The 17,132-nt window shown below is 37.3% G+C and overlaps 1 protein-coding gene and 1 non-coding gene across 2 annotated transcripts in view; both read right to left on the bottom strand.

Annotated features, from left to right (window-relative positions):
* LOC145778495 (sushi, von Willebrand factor type A, EGF and pentraxin domain-containing protein 1-like) overlaps nucleotides 1-9,855 on the bottom strand; it is a 178,906-nt gene extending 169,051 nt beyond the window's left edge. The window contains exons 1-5 of the mRNA XM_082589985.1: nucleotides 9,798-9,855; nucleotides 9,434-9,535; nucleotides 3,776-3,955; nucleotides 2,543-2,653; nucleotides 672-846 (exon numbers count right to left, since the gene is read on the bottom strand). Coding sequence (XP_082446111.1) covers nucleotides 672-846; nucleotides 2,543-2,653; nucleotides 3,776-3,955; nucleotides 9,434-9,535; nucleotides 9,798-9,855 — 626 coding nt within the window. The remainder of the gene's footprint in view (nucleotides 1-671; nucleotides 847-2,542; nucleotides 2,654-3,775; nucleotides 3,956-9,433; nucleotides 9,536-9,797) is intronic.
* A 6,316-nt stretch (nucleotides 9,856-16,171) lies between these two features.
* Nucleotides 16,172-16,276, bottom strand: LOC145785101 (U6 spliceosomal RNA). Its single transcript, XR_014291123.1, has one exon. It is a non-coding gene; the product is annotated as a U6 spliceosomal RNA (small nuclear RNA).
* Nucleotides 16,277-17,132: the final 856 nt, after the last annotated feature.

The following is a 17,132-nucleotide window of genomic DNA, read 5'->3' as shown; positions in this document are numbered from 1 at the left end:
ATACCAAACAAATGTTCATGAGATTTGAAGTCCTTGAAACGAGCCAAAAATTCATACAACAATTTTTCAAGTTGGTCAGCAAATTCAGTTTTCTTCTCAGGATGCATTCCATAGTCTCTTAAAGTTGGAAAGTGGAAAAGATTTCTTGTCTGTACGTGAGCTTTTCAAAGTTGTACGTTGTTCATAATGCCTTTTATGTGACCATACATTTTTACGTTCCAAATAATTAAATACAATGGATTAGCGGTGGCCGGTGGGAGACTTCTAAAATGGTTAACAGAAGGTGCGAAATCTGCAATAATCCACTCCACAATGAATTGTTCACACGTACCAGACTAAACTAAGTTATAAACACGTTTCGCGGGCCGCACACAGTTCAAAATTGGCACATCTTCGCGGGCCACATAATTTTTCTTCGCGGGCCGCATTTGGCCCGCGGGCCGCACGTTGCACACCCCTGGTCTACTGCCATACTGACTTCAAAGTTCTTTTGTTCGAGATTGTTTACAAAATGAAAACAGAAATACTTCAACGTGTGTATTTTAAGTAAGGATTGTAAGAATTTTAACCAACTGAGCTATGTTGGCCTACCGATAGCTGCTTCAGAATAATCTGTACTTAATGGAAGGCTCTGTTTCTATTAGTTTCAAATGAGATTCAACTTTTCTCACCTGGAATCATCTCTTCCGAGTACAGAAACCGAGAAGTCCGAAGAACGACCAAGAGAGTTAACTTTGTAATGGAATCGCAGGCACCATGGAATGTTTTCTTGTGGAATCCTGGGGGAGGTAAAGGTCGCATCCACGTTTCGCTGCGAGCGCGAGAATCGTGATTGTGCAAGGTAACCTGCATTGTTTGCAAAATACATTTTACGATTATTCTTGTTTTTGTATATTGCTTCGAGCATAATGACAGTCGTCGCTGTTTCAAAATTCGAGAAAGGAACCTTCTTGTTCTGCTTTATATTTTCGTGCTTCGACAAAGCAACACTATCATAACTTTGCGTGTTTCAATTATTGTAATTTACACAGAAAACTATGTTAGTTGAAGCATATAAAGCTTAGCTTGAAAAATCGTATGTGTTTACGTTTATTTTTTCAAAATAGCCCTACGTGTTTTGTTGGTGCTCTAGGAGTGGCAAAGAAGAAAAGGAACATACCAACAAGAAGATGTCTTTTCCTTTGCTAGTGGTGTATATTTAAATTTGCTTGAGCCAGGAAAAAATACTTTTTTGGCAAAACTATTACGAAAATTGCATGTTTTTTGATATGAGGTTTTGTCAAAAATATGATTACGTCATTCGCTACATTATTGCAATGGAAGTTAGTGGCGCTGCTGTACGTGCAACTCTCTCACATCTTCAAAGCTACAACTGGCGCTGCTGTACGTGCAACTCGCTCACATCTTCAAAGCTACAACACTTTAACTGCCGGAAAATATGCTTTATATCAAACAATCATTTTGTTAACGCCGAAGCAGGAAACTGTGCCGCGATGGCCATTATTGATATGTCTCTGTCACGATGTTTAAAGGCATGTTATGACTTGCTTGCTCTCGAAGCAACTAATGAAGAACAATGACAGCAGACATGCGCGTTGTTATTCTTCCGGTTAAACAATTACCCGCGTGACATCACTAGTGGTTCATGTAGTTTCTAAAAGACTTCTTCAAAAGTTAACCGAGGAAAAGAATGAAAGTATAAATTATCAAAAATAGACTCCTAGCTCGATTATTGTTGAACAAACGATACTCGCTGTTTTGTCACGTCATCATACGCGCATCAGTTGGTTAGTAACCGGTCTAAATAATTTTAGTTTGTTTGTGATGATGAGCGTGGATTGTTCGCTCACTATTGGTCGCTACATGTAAGAACAATGTTAGATTTTAGTTGTGTTGAAATAACATGAATTGTGAATTTGGTGCCGTCTCTTCTGATGTGATACAAAACTGACATGTTCTGTTAGATCCACATATACAGCAGCAACAAACCGTCTGCCGAGTGGTGAGAGCCTGGTACGAAAGTCAAAAGAGCACCGGTCCGACACCGCTCATGAGCATTCGGTGGTGTCTGTGGCAAGACATTTAATGACATGCCTGAAAGTGGACACGAATATTGCATGTTTGCTTTCTCTTCTACTTAATCTAAATCTAAACTTCTAGGCGAACGCTATGCGACAAAAAAATCAATAAATGATTCAAAGAATTGTAAAACTTTACAATTTGTGTTCAAACTAATTGATTGTGATGGACCTTTTCAAATCAGTTTAGTTATCATATTGGTTTTTTCAAGCATGCACCAGGAAGTCAACACATAATCTTTGCATTGTAACAATACAATAATCAAGCGGAATGATGAGCAGATAACGTTAATTTGCATAACTTGAAAATAATCGAAATCATTGAAACAAATTATTTTTAACTACCACAAACGTTAGCTGATATTTTTGACTATTTAGCTCGTAACTTAAAGCAATTTAGTAGTTTGAACCAGTAAGATAAAGCTGAAAATAATTTCACAATCTTTTACGATTATCCCACTTACCCCTAGGGGCATTGGGAACGCTTCTGGAAAACGTTCGCACAAATCCAATTCCTCCGTTGTCATAACTACAAGTTGGGAATGCCGGATCTTCAAAGTTGCAGTCTGTGTCAACTGGAAACATAATCTTTATTTGAACTTATTCTACAATTTCATATTCCAGAGTGTTAGGGAAATTCACTGCTCAGTTTTATCTTATCCTACGGAATTATGCCCCAGCTATCTGTCCTGGTATTGTAACACAGATTGTGAAAGAAAGAACACCTACATTTATGTAATTGTTGTCAAGAAGAAAATCAAAGATAAATGCCAAAGGTTATCCCATTGGTCACAACGGTAAACCATAATCTCTTCGTGGGAAAATTGTAACATAAGATTTGCGGATCCGTTCGTCTGTATGCAATGACCGAAAGAAACACTCTTTTGAAAACGTCTATTCAAAAAGTGTATTTCTGTAAAAATAGTCCAAGGCTCGAAATTGGGGTGCAACGCGATACACCACTAAACTTGTCACTAACAATGCAAATTACTTGGATAAAGACGGAAATTTCGTCCAGCTGGCAAGCACTAAGCAAAACAGTTAAATATGCGACCAACTGTCAAGTAACAATTTTAAGAATGACGAGAATACATTGCAATATCTCAAACGCACGTAGGCAGCTACTGTGACGTAATAATGATAAGCAATGATAAGTTATTCAAGCACCGGTTTAAGTTTGGCTTACACCTGTTCAAGTTGGCTTACACCTGTTCAAGTAATTAAAGATTTAACGATGATGTAATGTTTCAACAGGTGTTCAAACGATTGTGCGATTCAAGATTTAACGATGATGTAATGTTTGCTTATTTCTAGCAACAGTCCATAACGTAAGACGTCAGGTTTAGTAGACAACGGTTCTATGTGACGTTTGATATGAAAATTGTCCGTAACACCCATGCTAGGAACTTGTATATTTACTTTAAATGAAGTAACAAAGGAAGGTAAGAAAAGTTTTTTGAATCTGATTGTAAAGTTCAACATTCCAAACTTAGCAATAGATTGAGTTTCGCTTTCACAAATCGCTTCGCAAACTAAATGTTATTTTATAGAAAAAAGCATGTTCCATATTTAATGTTAAACCACATTTTTCCATTCAAATGACTAAACCACAATTGTGTTTTCACTAAGAGAGTATAAGAAAAGTTACTTTTCCAATGAAGACTGATCATAATTCGTGGTTCATCATCAATCCTTACTTTCACATAAGGGGATTTCTCCCCATGATTGATTCTCATCGCATCTCCCAATCAGATTTCCGTTCAATTTGTATCCACGATCACAGATGTACCGAATCTCAGTGTTATAAACAAACACATCAATTCTTGACGTATCCACAGAGCCGTGTTCAGGTTCATCGGGAACTCCACATTCAACAACTAAACACAAAAGCAATGTCATGTGATAGTTGGTTGCGCTGGTGCCATTGAAGTATTCACAACCACAATTCTTTATCAACTACGTAAGTTTGAACCAGATGTTCTCTAATAATAATTTGGTCACATTTCCTTCATTCACAGATCAATGACCTTGATCGTATTTAGTTGTTGAAGTCAGTAACATTGATGGATGGTATTATTTCCAAGTTTCACTGAAGCTTTGCTATGAGGGGGAGGCGTTTTAGTTTCAACTCTAACCCTGATTTTAGGATACAACAGTATATTTTAAAACCTTTGGTATGATGTTTTTGAAATTGTTGTCCAAAATTTCATTTATGAAGTTTTATTTTCTAATCTTGTATTGAGCTGGTTAGTAACAAATAAAATAAATGTAACCATATTCAATTAAAATCCATGTCGAAACTTTCACAGGCTTTATATTCTTTCGTGCTGTGGAAAACACTTATGTGGAAGATTTTTTTAAAACTGACAGCCTTTTAATCATGTTATATGTGATATCATAAAATTACTTTATAAAAGCTATGAAAATTTTAATGAAAATTTTTGATCTAAAGTATGTAAATTAGTGATGTTTGCTACTATTGCTAGATCAGTCAGAGATTGCAATCGCCTACTTGTCATTATGACAAAAGTCAAATTGGCTAGTTGGGCTATAGATATAGGGCTAAGCTGCCTGGTCTTCCATCGGTGCACACCTGGTAATTCGTTAACTAAAATGTCTAGAATTTATTAAAAACAAACTTAGAGATGTGCGATCAAGCAACATCAGTAAATACTTCGCCTCCCTAGCTTATTCCATGGTCAAAAGGCTTCAAATGGCCACCAATTCTAAGGACGAGAGAACAAAATACTGATTGACATAATTTTCTATGTGCAACACTTAAATTGTTATACTGTTTTGTTTCATTACTTTGTGAAAATAAAGGCCAAAAAAAGTGCTATTTCAAAAACCACAGTAAACTTTTGTGGTTTAGACTGAACAACTAACTTCAAAAATAAATATCAAGTACCATTGCAATGGTGATCAAAGCTTCTTAGCAGATTTTATGTAACTATATAATTTTTAGATAATATGAAACCAAGGAACTTTCAGAAATAATTAATTAAACTACCATTCAACGTTTTATAGTTTCCTTGACAGAGTTGACTCTGTCAAGGAAACAAGCAAAGATGGTCCTGTAACCGGTGGTGAAATCTTTCTAAAATGACTGAGACTTTTGATAAATTCTTATTTCTGTTCGAATTAACGTGTACTTCAAAAGGTCGTCGCTAATTAATTGGATACGCTACTGTATTACATTGTATTATAATCATTGAAATCATATTGAATTGATATTAATAAAAATACCGTCTATTAATTTTCTGTGCTTATCTAAGTACTGTAAATTAGTATACTTCGGTAGATGTTCATTGTGATGGCTTTTTTGCTTTGAACATTAAGTTTGTTTTAACAAAAAACACCTTAAGCGAGTAATGTCGGTCTGGAATTGCATGCGGGAAGTGATTTTCTGATGTCTCTGGATTTATTAATATTCAATTGAACACTGAGAATATGTCCTTATAATGTTTGTAATGTATTGTATTGAGTTTAAATTTAACCGTTGTTATTGCGTTCATAAACGTAGTTGCACTGATGAGAATTTAATATTCGAAAACGCGTTCTGCAACACTGTTTTTTGCACTCTGCAATGCTTGATGCAGATTTATCTGTAGATTTCCATCACGCATTGAAGCGGTGATCTGATCATGAAATTTTCTACGGTTTGAGAAAAAGTTTTCTCTGCCTATAAAACGTTGAATGGTAGTTTAATTAATTATATAATTTTTAAGCTTTTAATGAAGTCTAAAATGCTTCAATCTTAGTAGAATAACTAGAATGCAGCAGTAATTGCACCTTCAATATTGTCCGATGTAGGCTTCAGCTACTTTGAAAGTAGCGCGCTACCGCTACTCGGACTAAAAATAGCGCTCCTTACTGCTACTTCTCTCGTAACTTTTGTCCTACACCGATATTAGGAAGCAACTATCGTGTGAGGTCAGAACGTCCTTGATACCATTTGTTTAAATAACCAATTCAACTGCATTGTAGAAAACATGTTCTGAGTGAAATAAGCATCTTTCAAAAACACAAACATTTCAAAATGCAAGTCACTGAGTATTGCCAGTTGGCTTCTGCACGTCTTTTCCAAATGAGGAAAGTCTCCACACCGCAACTCTGGAAGGAATGTGGGTGTTCCACTTATTCAACCGACCTTCCAACTTGTAAGTAGGAAAAGCTTAAGGACTTGCTTCTGTTAGAAAGAAATCCTCCACAATTGACTTTTTTCCGTACCGACATTTTCCGGATTGGACCAACACACCAAAAAGTTCATCCTCGGAGTCATGACTGGTGTCGGTGTGACTTTTGTCGGTACCGAAGTGGCCTGATGTTTCCCGCAATAGTCGAATGATTTCTGCTTTGATCTTTACTTGGATTATTTTCATAAAAAATGTCCAAAAATGAATAATATTTTTCACTTTAAATTGGAATGTATCGGAAGAGCGACAGAAAGAAATAATTATAGCACCCCTCCACTACTCCAACAAAAATGTAAAGCTGCTCTCCCGTGATTTGTCATAACCTAATATCCGCCATTTTCAAGTTTTCGAGATAAACAACTTTTTGTGTTTATAGCTGTAAAATTAACAAGGTAAAACACTCGAAGTTGACTTTTGGAAGGCTGGAGCGGACAACCAAACAAAATTTTTAAGAATGAAATTTGAGCTAAGTTTTTGTTTGTTTATTAAAATATGGCTTATATTTGGTTTTGCCAGATAACTAGTTATAAAAAAAGTATTAGGTTTGTATGATAAAACCTAATATATACTCTCGATGTTGACTTTAACCGCCTTATTGGCTTATTTAATGTTATGTTTTTGTGTGATAAAACCTCATATAAGCTAAATGTTGACTTTGACCACACTATGTTGGCTTTGTAAGCCTAAATCAAACCTAAAGTACCAGTAAGCCTCTGGATTTCTCCCAGAACTGTGTATCATTTCATCACTGCAATCTCTAGATGACTTTGCTGATATCACAAAAGCTTGCTAGGTTAAAGGCTATCGCTGACTCAAAATTAGTTGCTGGTAGTCTACTTAATAACTATGCCTTTATTTAAGGCAGAGGTGACGAACCTGCGGGCCGCATGCGGCCCGTCAAAGAGTTTTGTGAGGCAGCAAAACGATTTGACAATCGCTCATGCATTAAAGACAAAAAACATCTCAAAGCTGTTTTATGCATTCACTGGTACACCTTTCCTTTGCTATTTTCTTGCCCTAAACACTAACTTTCAAGGTTTAAAGTTAGAAAATAGGAAAGCTATAAGGCAAAGTTGTTTAAACACTATTCACCAACTTCACCTTGTATTTTTGGTCGATTCCAATCTATGACGTATTAGAATTTTGACAAGCGCTAAGTTGTGTGGCACGATAACTCATGTGTAATTGACAAAGTGGCCCGCGACCGCAAAAAGGTTCGTCACCCCTGATTTAAGGCTACCGTACTACATTGGCTCATTGGCTGCACAGCATCTGGGACGGTTGATTAAAAATGACTAAACACACTGAGTAGCCTAGCGTACTCCCGGGCCTCTGCTTTAAAATCTGAATAATCATATGCAAGCTAAGTTATTTAGCGTAGGCTACCGTAAAGTCAACTAAGCCATCAGTACACCAGTAGGCTACGAAAAATCAAACTGATCGGCGAGACGTAAATGATACGGCACTTAATGAAAAGAAAAGCTAGTGTGTTCGGATGGACATTTTTAGGCTAGCCTACATAATTAAGCTTACTTAGTGCTTGACAACATTTTCGCCCAATCTACTTTATCAAACGTTTTTGAATCCGCTTCATGCAACTCAAGAGATGTAAGATGTTGTGAAATAGCCTTCTGCAATTGCTTCTGAAATTATGGCTGTCACGTGACAATATCCTGTTACGTGATTGGAGTAGATAAATATGTGAGGTTTCAGAAAATTATTCTTGCACGGATTAGAATATGTTAGGTTTTACCCACCAATTATCTCGAAAACCATACTACATTAGGGCACAAATTTTTGTCAAGAGATGCATGAAGCCTTTAAATGTAGAAAAATGCAAAAAAGTCATTTTCGACAAAATGGCGCATATTAGGTCTACCAAAATCACGGGAGTGCTGCCGTTACTAAAATTAGCGCACTAGAATATTGCTTGAGTCAGATATGAGCAGAGCATGTGAATAGTTGTATGAAAGTTTTTTGAGTTTTGTCAACATAAGAAGCGTCTTTTTATAGACCTTTGATAGAAAGTTGACTTTGTATTGTTTCAAACGTTTAACTCTTAGAAGGTTGGGCTCCTGGAATCTTGCTCAGTTTGGGGGGAGAGGGGCTGTCGAGTGTCGATTTATCTTATGCTTTATGAGTGACTTAGTGAGTGAGTTATGCTTTATGAGTGACACCAGCACCCGTGGCTTAGTGGTTATTGCCTTCGGCTCTGGTGCTGGTAGCCCTGGGTTCGATTCCAGGTCAGGTCATACCAAAGACTTTAAAAAGTGTACCGATTGTGTTCTTTCTTGCATAACGCAGTGAAGATAAAACGGGTAATAATCTGGTGAGATTTCACCCTCTTCCAATCTGCCTTGATCCAGCATGGAAGCAGTACGGCTCATAAAATCACATGGAACCCTGTCAAGTAACCCATGTTGATGCGCATTCTGCTGCAAGCGGAGATAGCGAATGATTATTATTATGAGTGATGTCTCTGTTATTTTTTAAGGCACGGCTTCAAAATTTAGGATTCACTTTGTAAAATTATTCCCGCAAATAAAATTATTCTTTTCTTTTTCTTCTTTTTTCTTCTTCAAGAAATGAAAAAGATTAAAGCAAAGAAATGAAGGTTTTGAACATTCAGTGACTTTTATTTATTTATTTAATATGTAAAAAAAAAATTTGGAATAGTTGTGCTTATATTTCCCTGCTTCTGTAATGTTTTTGTTTCGATTCAGTTGTGCTGACGACTCCTAATGGAAGAAAACCGGTTCCACAACATAAATTATATTAAATTTTTATTTGAAATGCTATTGTGAGTGTTAACCTGGTCAAATGGTTTAAGGTTTAGACTTGTAAAAAAAACTATTTATTTATTTTCTAAATGATTGCTTTCTGTGTTAGGTTGATCGCCCATTTGAGGAAGTGTCATAGTACCTGATCACCTTTTCCAGTTAGTTTTTCTCACTTTTGAATAACAAATTGTAAGTCATAATCAGCGAATCTTTGTGCAGTGTTTTGAATGAACTACAGAATACGTGGATCTCATAAACCCGAACGCTGTGAAAGTGCACGTTGCAGCAATTGGGAGATGTTGTCTAAATTACTGCCTCATAAGCAAGAAAAAGAGCAACCAAACTTTCTGGTTTATTGCAGAAATGGTAATGGCAGCACCTGTCATGGCAGCAGCGTACTCACTTTCACATGTCGGAATGTCCCTGTTCCATCTTCCACTTGTTCCACATGACACGAACCGCTGTCCTTGGAGCTCGTAACCTAAACATCGAACATCGATAAATGCATAATGACAAGAGGTAATCACTCTGAAGCATATTTCTCTGCAACTTAAACAAACAATAACAAAAAAACAAACACTTTTTGTGACACCTGAGACCAGTGGTTCAAACAATACTAACTTGCTTAACCCTACAAAGTGTAACGAGCTTTCGTCGAACCCTAATAAATTGTATAACTATAAATTTGAAAAGTATCCCGTGTGGACTGCAAACGGCATGCCTGCAAACTTGTACTTTGCTACAAGAAAACGACCAGGCCAGCAGTTCTATGGCCAGCAGGCCAGCATTTGCGTTTGGCATGTTTTATTGGGAAGTCAATCCAATGAAGTGCATGAAGACTGGATCGGATAAAGAGGCAAATGAACTCATTAATCAGGTCAATGGATCTAAGGGCGTAACAGCAAAGCGATGTGGCTCGCTAGGGCGTACTCTTGACAAAGTGAGTAACGGCCAGTCACCTCGAAAGTGATTTGAGCCTCATCGAGTATTTTTATCCGTAGTTTACAATGAACGTCAATAGCAATGAAGTGAGATATAAGGATCGATCCGTGACCCCTGCAGAGACATCTTTCAATTGCTACAGGGAAGAATCATATCCATCTACCAGTATGGACAACTATGATGACGACACATGCCCAAAGCCCTATGGACACTGGACAGCATGAGCCTGACAGAAGATGTCTGAAAATTGGAGGAAAAATGCTCAAACTAGCAACATGGAATGTACGAACGCTGCATGTTATAGGGCGTTATGACAATAAAGAGGAGATGAAAGCGATACGTATTGAAATCATGGGAATTAGTGAAACACGCTGTAAAGATGATGGTAAAATAACAGATGATGGTTTTGTGATGGTTTATTCAGGCGGATGTAAACACATGCATGGAGTAGGAATTCTAATGAAGAAATGCGTGTCATCTGCAATGATCGGATATTGGCCTATGTCCAACAGAATTATAATGATGAAACTGCAATGAACCCCTTTCAACATAAATGTTATACAGGCATATGCACCAACACAAGATCATACAGCTGAAGAAATAGAAAAATTCTATGACAATAATTATCATATAGCCTACCAAAGGAATGAAATTACGTTTCTAATGGGAGACTGGAATTCGAAAGTTGGAAACCAATATGAATTTCTAGTAACAGGACACTATGGTTTTGGAGAAATGAACCAACGAGGAAGACGACTATTGGAATTTTGCAAACTCGATCAGCTGGTGATAGCAAACACTTTATTTCAACAACCACCCAGACGAATATAAACATGGCATAGTCCTGGATATGAATATCGTAACCAAATTGATTTCATTGTGATAAATCAACTATTCAAGAACTCAATAAAACAAGCCAAAACGTATCCAGGAGCTGACATAAACTCTTATAATAATCCGGTTGTTGTAAAGGTGCAAAACTGAAATAAAGCGAAACGAAACCCTATTTTAGAAAAGTTAGATATAAATCAACTCACACTTGAAGAAACGAAACGACAGTACAATCTTTTGGTGAACAACAAATTTGCCCTATTGAACAACGAATCTGGACCACAAGAAGGTGACACTGAGAACATGATTGAAAACCAATGGCATGAAATACAGAAGAACTTGAATGATGCATGCAAAAAAGTTTTAAAACAAAAGAAAAAAGCCTTTAAGCAACCTTGGATGAATCAAGAGATTCTAGACTTAGTGATAGAAAGAACAAGAAATAAAGACAATAGCATCCAGTATTTTAAGCTACATAAAGAAATAAATCATAAGTGCCAAACAGCAAAACAAAAGTGGTGGGATGAACAGTGTGAAACTATAGAACAATTAGAAGCTACGCACAAGTCACGAGATATGCATCAAAAAGTTAAAGAAATGACTGGTAATGGAAAGTTAAAAGCAAGATAAAACAATTGCATCAAGAATAAAGACGAAAAAATAATTTTTACCTAGATCTGGGGACGCGAAGATGGGAAGAGTATATTAGCGACCTGTATGGAGATGAGAGAGGAAATATTTCTGCTATTAATAATGAAGAAGGTGAATCAATACTGGAATCTAAATTTGATGAAGCCATGAATGAATTGAAAAACCATAATGCTTCTGGTAAAGATCTAATAACAACGGAAATGATAAGAGCTCTGAATTGTGAAGGACTGAAACATAACTATTTATAACTTATGTAACAACATCTACAATCTACATCAGGGGCGTGCAACTGTTTATCTCAGTGGGCCACAACGTACAATTATAATGAAGCTGAGGGCCAGTCTATTGAATAACACATGAATTTATATGAAAAATTTATTTAATTGAAAAGTACACACAATCGTTACACATTGAGTGAGTGATTAATGAGATGTCTGATATCTTCTCTGTCCAGAGATCTTGCCAATGTCAGCTTTGACGGAGGAAGTGGCAACTCGAAGTTGACTTGACAAGTGCTCATCTGTAAGCTGATTCCTGCATTTTGTCTTGAACAGCTTCATTTTTGAAAAAAACTGCTCTCATAATGCAATGCTATCATGCTATAATAATTAGCAGAGTGTTTTACACAGTAGTGTCGCTTGATATTGTACTCTTTCATTAGGCTACTGCTATAGTGTTTTGAAAAATCAGGCAAACAACATCTAGATTGTGTTGAACAACGAAGTAATTTATTCACCACGCATTGTTGAACTTCCGCCTTTCATAATCAACCTTCCTTTTCTTACTTGTAGACATTTTTACTATGCTAAGCTTTTTGTAGAATAAATATTAATATATTCACCACACTGCACCCATAAAGTAAGATTTATGTTAGGCAACGTACAAATATTACGTAACGCTTTTTTTCCGAATTTTTGACTCCCCCTCCTCCATGTAACGCCAACGTAACGCTTTTTTCAATCCCCCCCCTCCCCCATGTAACGCTTTTTCACTACGAATTCAGCACAAAAAACTACCATTCCGTACTCGAAAGCGTTACGTAACGTTTTGCTTGAACCCCCTCCCCCCCTATGTGACGCTAACGTAACGCTTTGCATAAACCCCTCCCTTTCCCTCGAAGGCGTTACGTAATATTTGAACGTTCCCTTGCTAAATCATTGCCAGAAGAACAAGGCGGTTTTCTACAACGCTTACTAATGACGCAACAATAATGCTAATGATGTAATAATGCTAAAAGTCAATAACGCTAATGATGATGTTACAAATAACAACATCTTCCGATCTAACAGTGAAAAGCATTTAAAAATAATGGGCTACTTGATGAAGAATGTGCGGGCCACGTAAATGGGTACCGCGGGCCGTGCTCTGCCCCGCGGGCCGTATGTTGCACACCTCTGATCTACATGAATGGTCCCAAACCAACATGGAAATTCTACAAACAATTAAATCAAGAAAATTGAAATATTTTGGCCACATGATTCGCAATAATTCCATGCAAAGACAACTACTAGAAGGAAAAATGAACGGCAAACGAAATAGAGGCAGACCACCAAGAATTTGGACTAATGATATTGAAGACTGGTCAGGACTTAATTACAAAACTGCAGTAAATCTCACAACAGAGAAACTTGGCGCCGCATTGCTTCCAGCCCTCGACGAGAGGAAGGAACTTAATGATGATGATGATAACTGAAAGCGGGAGCCTATCTGAACTTTTACCGATCCTTGGTATTTTATTTTTAATTGATATTTTATTTTTAATTTATTGTTGAAGGAATTGATAATTCTTGAGATTTTCAAAGAAGGAATAAATGTGTCGAACCACTGTAGGCTACCTACAAAGCGCCTGTGCTGTGTAGTTCAGTTGCTACTATATACTGCACACTAAGTGATAAGGGAAATTACGTTTGCATTAAAGAAATAGTGGGCCACAACAATTTTTGCTTGGTGAAAGTGGGCCACAAAAGAAGAAGGTTGAAAACCACTGGACTTAGCTGTTTCAAGTATCTCCAGAAAATGGCCATCACTTCATCAATGGTAATTGAGCGGGTTAAAAGCTTGTCATAAGGGATGAGCCTTGAGACTTGAGTATGATAAGTTTTTTGTACGAGCCACACATTTAAGCCGTTACGCCAAGCCCCATACAACCTCATGCGGTAGTTGGTTAGGGTAGCAACACCAATAGGCTGCTGTTTGCATTTTCGCCAGTACGGTATTCACATGTTTAAACTTCATACGGTACTTTCGTAATTTAACCGGTAAACGTCTAAATGGTTCGATAGCGACCCGAATGAAAATTCACGTTCGATTCATTCGATTTATTTGTTTGAAAACAATAGAAAAACAGCATTTGATAAATATTGCTTCCTTGTTCAGTTTCAGACAACGTCTTTGTCTTTCTATCATGTTTAGTTGTGTACGTTATGACTCTTTTGATAGCAATGAAGTGTTATTGAACATAGCTTTTTAAAAACTTTTAAAAAGTTTTTGTGGAATTGGTTTATGTTGTTTGGCTTTGGGAACAGAACTTGCAAACGATTTTTGGAAACATCCAACCTTATAACTTTATTTTCTACACAAGAAATGTATTAACGCATTGTCTGTATACCTACCAGTATTGCAAGCAAAGAACACTCGACCTCCGAATTGAAAGTCCTGCTGGCTTAACTCCCCAGTTTTGTACCCATTGCGGGGATTCCCTGGGTCGCCACAGTCCTTTCTGACACAAACGGAGCGTAGTTGGGACCAGACTCCCCCAGAGAGACACTCAACCGATGAGTCCCCAGACAAGTCGAAACCTGTTGAAATTAAAAATTATAACTTCTTAGACTTGGAGATTGGATTGATAAAGGCAAGCCTAAAAGATCTGCGGTATTCAAGTAGTTAGATTAGCATGTATAGGCCTATTTGACAAGAAACTTATCTTGGATAACATTAGGGTTAAATAAATATGCAAAATTCAAAGACCAAAGTTATGGCAATGGTCATATACAACAACCATTAGAAGAAATTTTTGGGTACTGAAAAAAATTATAGTTTAAAGTTTTAATGTTACTGAAAACATATTTGCGGAAAGATAATTGCCAATCGTTATTTTCTTTGGTGAAACATGCGGTCTCTCATTTAGTTGACGAATCAATAAAAATTATAAATTCTTGTTCGAGCACAATTTTTATCGCAGCAAAATTGATAGGAAACTACCACTAGCTTAATGTAAAATCCTTAAATCAATAAGCTTTGTGGTCCAGTCGTACAACGACAGGGGCGTACCCAGATGCATTTTAATGGGGGAAAGAAGTGGCAAGGCTTTTTCCAGCAGAGTCATCATAAACGTGGCGATATAATTTTTTTTTAAATTTGATATTAGCGTTGAACATAAATTGACTATAGAACATTAAGTTTCTGCTTGGAAGGCTTGGACTGGTGATATAGGTTGCACTTGCTGATTCTGGTTTGCTAATAGTTGAAGAAAGCGTGGCACAAATGACCGTTTCTAAAGAACGAACATCCCAGACAGCCACTTTATCTGATCAGACCTTTACCAGATACAGCGGCTGTCTTGGGTGTTGAATGAACATAGCACATCATTTCGTGTTCATATGAAAAATATAGCAACATCAGTCGCGAAACGTGTAGAGAAAAAGTTGATGCATTTTGCTGAAAACGTCGAAAATCGAACAAATTTTAACAACAGTTGTGAGAAAAACTGTGGTACAAACCCTTGTAGCTTTCTTTGGTTCACTACAGTACAAACAGACTAAAATAAAGCAGTTGCATGGTTTGTAGATTTGTAGATTTCAGTCAGACTGTTAATTTTCAATAACAGTTTGATTTTGCGTTTTTCAACTTACTTTTTCTCATTTGCTACTGCTTCCCTAAAGCAACAAAAAAGTTTTTTGTCATTAAGAAACCGCAAAACGTAAAAACATCTAAAAAAATGTCAGTCAAGCACTAGCAGTAGCTGTAATCAAAATCTGCAAAATGTGACAAATCAGGCCGCATCTCCAGGTGACCATGATGGAGTTCACGTAAGAGATCATGGGAATTTTAGTGAAATACATCTAAAATAGCTTTCTTGGAATTCCAACACCAAATACACGCATTGTGTTGCAATTTGCGCCAGCAAACTTTCTTTGCAATTCTGCGCTAATCTTATCCAGTATAGCAGGGGTCACCAACTGGCGGCCCGTCATGCTGTATCGCTGCGGCTCGCGGACGGTATCAGCGTACAAGTATAACCAAAAATACTTTTCTTGAGGAGTTAAAGAGCACGAAGGCAAAAAATACTTTCCGGGAAGTATATTTTCGCTTTGCATACGGTTCCACCGACCGACCAATCAGATTGCAGTTCTAGGTGGGGGTTGCTTAAAGTTATTCCAATGCGATGTCCACTGTCCAGCCACACTGTCCCAGTGGTTGATTAAAACGTCTGTTTTCGAATTTCGAAATTGTCTGTGAGCATATAGGGTTGCTTATTTTAAGTTTGCAAATGTCATGTAAACACTAGTGTGCGTTTCACTGTTGTGTTTCACGAGCAGTGTTCTCTTTATGCAAGTTTTTTGGTGGCAAAATAGATCGGTGTGCCAACTCAATTTATAATAAATTGGCAAAATATTATATATAAATTTAAAAACTTTTTCTGATTGCAGTATGAAAATATTTAGCTTAGTACTGCAAAATGTTTTTTTTTTTAAGAAATATGGAATGCTTCACGATTTTGCATGTCATCCTTGCGCAGGGGCCATGCTAATCTTCTCTGTATCGTTCCAATTTAGTATATGTACTACCGAAGCAAGTAATGCAAAATGTTGTTAATCAACAAATTCTTGCCATGCTGATAAGCACCGCAAGTGACAGTTGTCTATAATAAAAGAACGACGGTTTTATAGACTCTCACAAAAAAGATGAAAAACCAACTCATTGCTTTTTTAGAGGGAAGACTGTTCATGAATTACGATAGAATTACGATTTTTCGATGATTTCCACAAGCGTTTGTTTCATGGTGCCTGGTTTCTTTTTCTCTGTTATTAGAGCCTATTTTTCGCTGATATGTTTGCAGGTCACTATTGTTGCCTGTATTGCGATGTGTCAAACATTTTCTTGTTTACTGAAATTGTTAATTGCAAGATATCTTTTGTGAAGCGAAGTGACAACACCACTCTTGCTTGACGATGAATATTCTGATGAAACCGCTCGCTTCGCTATAAGTGCGCAAAACAAGTAGCTTCGTTTATTAGGCATTGTTAAAAAGGTCAAAAGTGTTGTTAAGGGAGCTTGGCCTAGCAGCAGGGCCGGATTAGGCTGATGGGGGGCCCGGGGCACTTTTAGATCGGGGGCCCCCCGTGCAAAAAAATTTTTGCGCCCACGGCGCGAAAAACCACCTTTACGTCTACAATAGCATTAATCCAGCGCTGCACAGCATTTTGCAGAAACTTCAAAGGCTGAAAGAAAAAAATTAACACAAAATCACATTTTTTCCACGTAGGAGGGCCCTTCAAAAGTCGGGGGGCCCGGGGCACCTGCCCCCTCTGCCTCCCCCCTAAATCCGGGCCTGCCTAGCATTAGCGTTGTTCGATTACTTTTGCTGCTACGGTATTCCAACATAACTATAAACAACATGTAACGTTGGATACTGGGTACGAAGTGCGTTCTTT

Source organism: Aplidium turbinatum, chromosome 1 (genome assembly GCF_918807975.1).
Source record: "Aplidium turbinatum chromosome 1, kaAplTurb1.1, whole genome shotgun sequence".
NCBI lineage: Eukaryota > Metazoa > Chordata > Ascidiacea > Aplousobranchia > Polyclinidae > Aplidium > Aplidium turbinatum.
This window is presented reverse-complemented; position numbering and strand designations above follow the sequence as displayed.